Source organism: Buceros rhinoceros, unplaced genomic scaffold (genome assembly GCF_000710305.1).
Source record: "Buceros rhinoceros silvestris isolate BGI_N320 unplaced genomic scaffold, ASM71030v1 scaffold16771, whole genome shotgun sequence".
NCBI lineage: Eukaryota > Metazoa > Chordata > Aves > Bucerotiformes > Bucerotidae > Buceros > Buceros rhinoceros.
In genome coordinates, this window is record NW_010393825.1 from 1 (window position 1) to 3,427 (window position 3,427).

The following is a 3,427-nucleotide window of genomic DNA, read 5'->3' on the forward strand; positions in this document are numbered from 1 at the left end:
CCCTGCTCAGGTGTGGCGGTGCTCGGGGAAACTGTCCCTGTGCATCCACGGGCCCCCCGGGTGACACGGAGCGGGGCTGCAGAGCTCCCCCTCCCTGTACCGTAACGGGGGGGGCATCATCTCCAGGCACCCCCGGCAGCTCTCGGGGCTTCAGCCTGCTCCTGCCCCGGGGGGGCAGCCAGGACGGGGTGCTGGTGGCAGTGGAGGTGACCCTACCCCGCTGTTGCCTGGCTGCAGAGTTGTGAGCAGTTGGGGCAGCGCTCTCCGGGCAGGCTCCCAAGGAGATGCTCTCACCTCGACAGCTGTTCCGAGGGTTTAGGACACTTTGAAATGCAATGGGTTGTATCATGAACAGAACCCACATCAAGTGGATGGCACTGAGGTGTCACCCAGCCATCCCAGGCCAGGCAGGGAGGTGCAGTGGGGAGGATGGGTGTTCCTGGGGAGTTCCTGCGGCTCCACGAGCCTGCGCTGGGTCCTGTGGTGGATCTTTCACGAACTGCATCCATCCACCCCCACGCACTGGCACACAGATGACAGCTCCCGGGTGCAGGGTTTTGCTGATGGGAACAGCTCACCCGGGTGCTGAGCGGAGAGTTTCTGGGCCTGGGCTCAAAGGGCACCAGCAGAAACAAGCCCCACGGGGTGACAGAGGCAGAAACTTCAGCCCAACTCCTGCAGTAATCCCTTGGCAGCAGAGGGACCGGCTAGCGGTGCCTTAGGGGTGTTACGGCTGCTAGGCTGTGCCTCTTTCAGCAAAATTCATCTTAAACTGACGCCTGGCTCTTTCTCCCCTCTTTTCCAGATCCAAAATGACTGTCAAAGCTGAAAAAATGCCGTGCACTGCTCCAAATGTTTATACTAAAGTGCCTGATGGAGGATGGGGCTGGACGGTTGCTTTTGCTTTCTTCTTTGTGGAAGCTCTAACGTATGGCATTATAAAATCGTTCGGTGTCTTCTTTAATGACCTGATGGAAAGCTTTGATGAAACCAACAGCAGGATATCCTGGATAATATCCATATGTGTGTTTGTACAGACTTTCACAGGTAAGAGGAACAGGCACTCGGTGCAAGGGGCAGTCGTATAGCTGAGTTGGTATGTGAGGACCTGGTTCCTGTGGCTTTCGTGCCTGATGGCTCCCAGGTAAATAACAGCCATCAAGCCCAGAGGCTGCGTCCTCCTGAAACAGCAAGAAATGTCCCCCTCAGCCCAGCAGCCCCTTGGAGCCCCAACTTGGGTCCTTCTGTATGGTACGGGGATGCGATCTGCATCGCTGAGCCTGGCCCGGCTGCTCAGCTCTCTTCAGCATGGGGTAGAAACAAGAGTTTTGAAATGTAACTCCACAGTGAAAAGGACTAGAAATAACCTGATCGTCACTGAAATCCACTGGTGTCTGGATGTGGCTGCGGGTTTGTTCCAGGCTGACACCCATCTAGAAAAAAACCTCTGATTTTTTTTTTACCACATCCTAAGTGCCATGAGCTGTGCACTGCTCCAGGGATGGTGCTGGGGTGGTGCTTTGCTATGTGAGAACAGCTGGCAGGGAAAGTGGCCTGTCAGGGGGACCCGGGCAGGGTGCAAGAAGAGCCTCGGAAGGAGATGGTGGCCAGTGAAGGTGCTGACTTGGTGTTGACCACAGTTCTCTTCCCCTCTTGCCCATCCAGCCCCTCTGTCAACGGTCCTCAGCAATCGCTTTGGTCACCGCTTTGTGGTGATGGCTGGAGGGGTGCTGATCAGCACCGGCATGGTCACCGCCTCCTTTGCCCGCACTGTTGTGGACATGTATGTCACAATCGGCATCATCTCTGGTGAGTCGTCCTGTTTCTGTACCTGCAGAACGCTTTGCTCTCTCCTGCAGCTTCCTGCAAGTGCAGCTCTGGCCAGGGGGGGTTTCACTCCGCACAGCTCTGGGATTTCTTGGGAAATGTGCTGCCTCTTCTGAGCTGACCTCACCGTCCTGGCAGAGGTGATGACCTAGACTCAAGGCTTTGCTTTCTGCCCTGTGTCACCCTGGGGACCACCTTGGCACTTGGTCCTGCAGACCACTGCACTAGTGCAGCTGTACCAACTGCTTGCCTGGGATCGCTGGGGACGTGAAAGCTGTTCATGGGCTCAAATCCTCTCACCTCTCCTTCTTTCTCTTCTGTTTTTTTTCTGCTACTTTCCCTCTCTCCAGTCTGGCCTGGGTGTCCTGCTCAAGTCTGTGGCCAGGAGCTTGCCTTGCTTAGGAGAGCAATTGCTACAGGCTCTTTAAGCAGATGAGGTCCTCAAAGTGGACCTGCTAGCTGTTGGGGAACACAAGGCATTATTATCTAGCAGGTTGGGGAGGCTGGGGCTCTTGTTTTGTTTTTTTTTTCCTTTTTTCTCCCTTCCAATCTAAAAAAAATAACATTCTGGTTTCCCCAATGATTTTCTTCCAGGGTGACTTGCTGAGTTGGCCGAAATGATACTGTAATCTCACCACCAGGAAAGCTGACTTAACGTGCTCTCGCATCGGTGTTTCCCTCTCCCTTACTTGTTGTTATGGCAATTTTTGGCATTTATTCACAGGCCTTGGATACTGCCTCTCTTTCCTCCCGACTGTCACCATTTTATCACAGTATTTTGACAAAAGACGTTCGCTGGTCACAGCAGTGGCATCTACAGGGGAATGTTTTGCTGTCTTCTCCTTTGCACCAGGTACAGTGTCTGAATGCCATGAGTCCATACGTCCATGCCAAAGCAAAGCACAGTGCTGCTCCAACCATTTTCTCAAGGAAGTGGGAGCCAAAGGCCATCAGTATCAAGCTGGTACTCGTGGACCTTCCCGTTAGCTATTGAAGCCCAGAGGTGGTTGCTCACATGCCTGTGGCACTTGTGCCCTGCAGGCAGAGTTACATGTAATCCTAGAGACTGGTCTAACGATGCCTGAGCTCTGCCCGGCATCGCCTGCCAGCGCAGGACGTGCCTCACTGATAGCAGCCTGCCGAGTTCCCTATATAGATCTTGCAGGCTAAAAATAAGACTGAGAAACTTCAGCTCTTTAAAACACACGCAGTACACGTAAGTGCTCCTAAAGGTTAGCGGGCGTGTGCTTAGCCTGGGCTGCCAAACTGTTCCAGCCTTTTGGGGACCCGTCACTGCCGGTCCTCTGCAGCTCAGGGGGTCATCTGCTGTGCACATGTGCTTTCAGCTCATCCCCATTGTGGAGCTGTTGTGATTGCACGTGAAGGCTTGTGGCAAAGCAGTGAGATGCGCTTTTGAGTAAAGCAAAGAGACTTCCTCTAGTGCTGGTTTCAGGGTGGGGTCAGCTGAGAGAGGAAGCTTGACGTGGAGTTTGCTCTTGTTCACCAGAAATAATACCCCTTTTGTCTTTGCGCATCCCAAACCTGCCGTGACCTCCAGAGTGGCTAACCACAACCAACCCCTCGCCACCCCTGGTCTCAA

At 54.0% G+C, this 3,427-nt stretch overlaps 1 protein-coding gene across 1 annotated transcript in view; it reads left to right on the top strand.

Annotated features, from left to right (window-relative positions):
- Positions 1–806: 806 nt before the first annotated feature.
- Positions 807–3,427, top strand: part of SLC16A6 (solute carrier family 16, member 6) — a 4,590-nt gene continuing 1,969 nt past the window's right edge. The window contains exons 1-3 of the mRNA XM_010145024.1: positions 807–1,047; positions 1,666–1,809; positions 2,552–2,680. Coding sequence (XP_010143326.1) covers positions 813–1,047; positions 1,666–1,809; positions 2,552–2,680 — 508 coding nt within the window. The 5' untranslated portion in view covers positions 807–812. The remainder of the gene's footprint in view (positions 1,048–1,665; positions 1,810–2,551; positions 2,681–3,427) is intronic.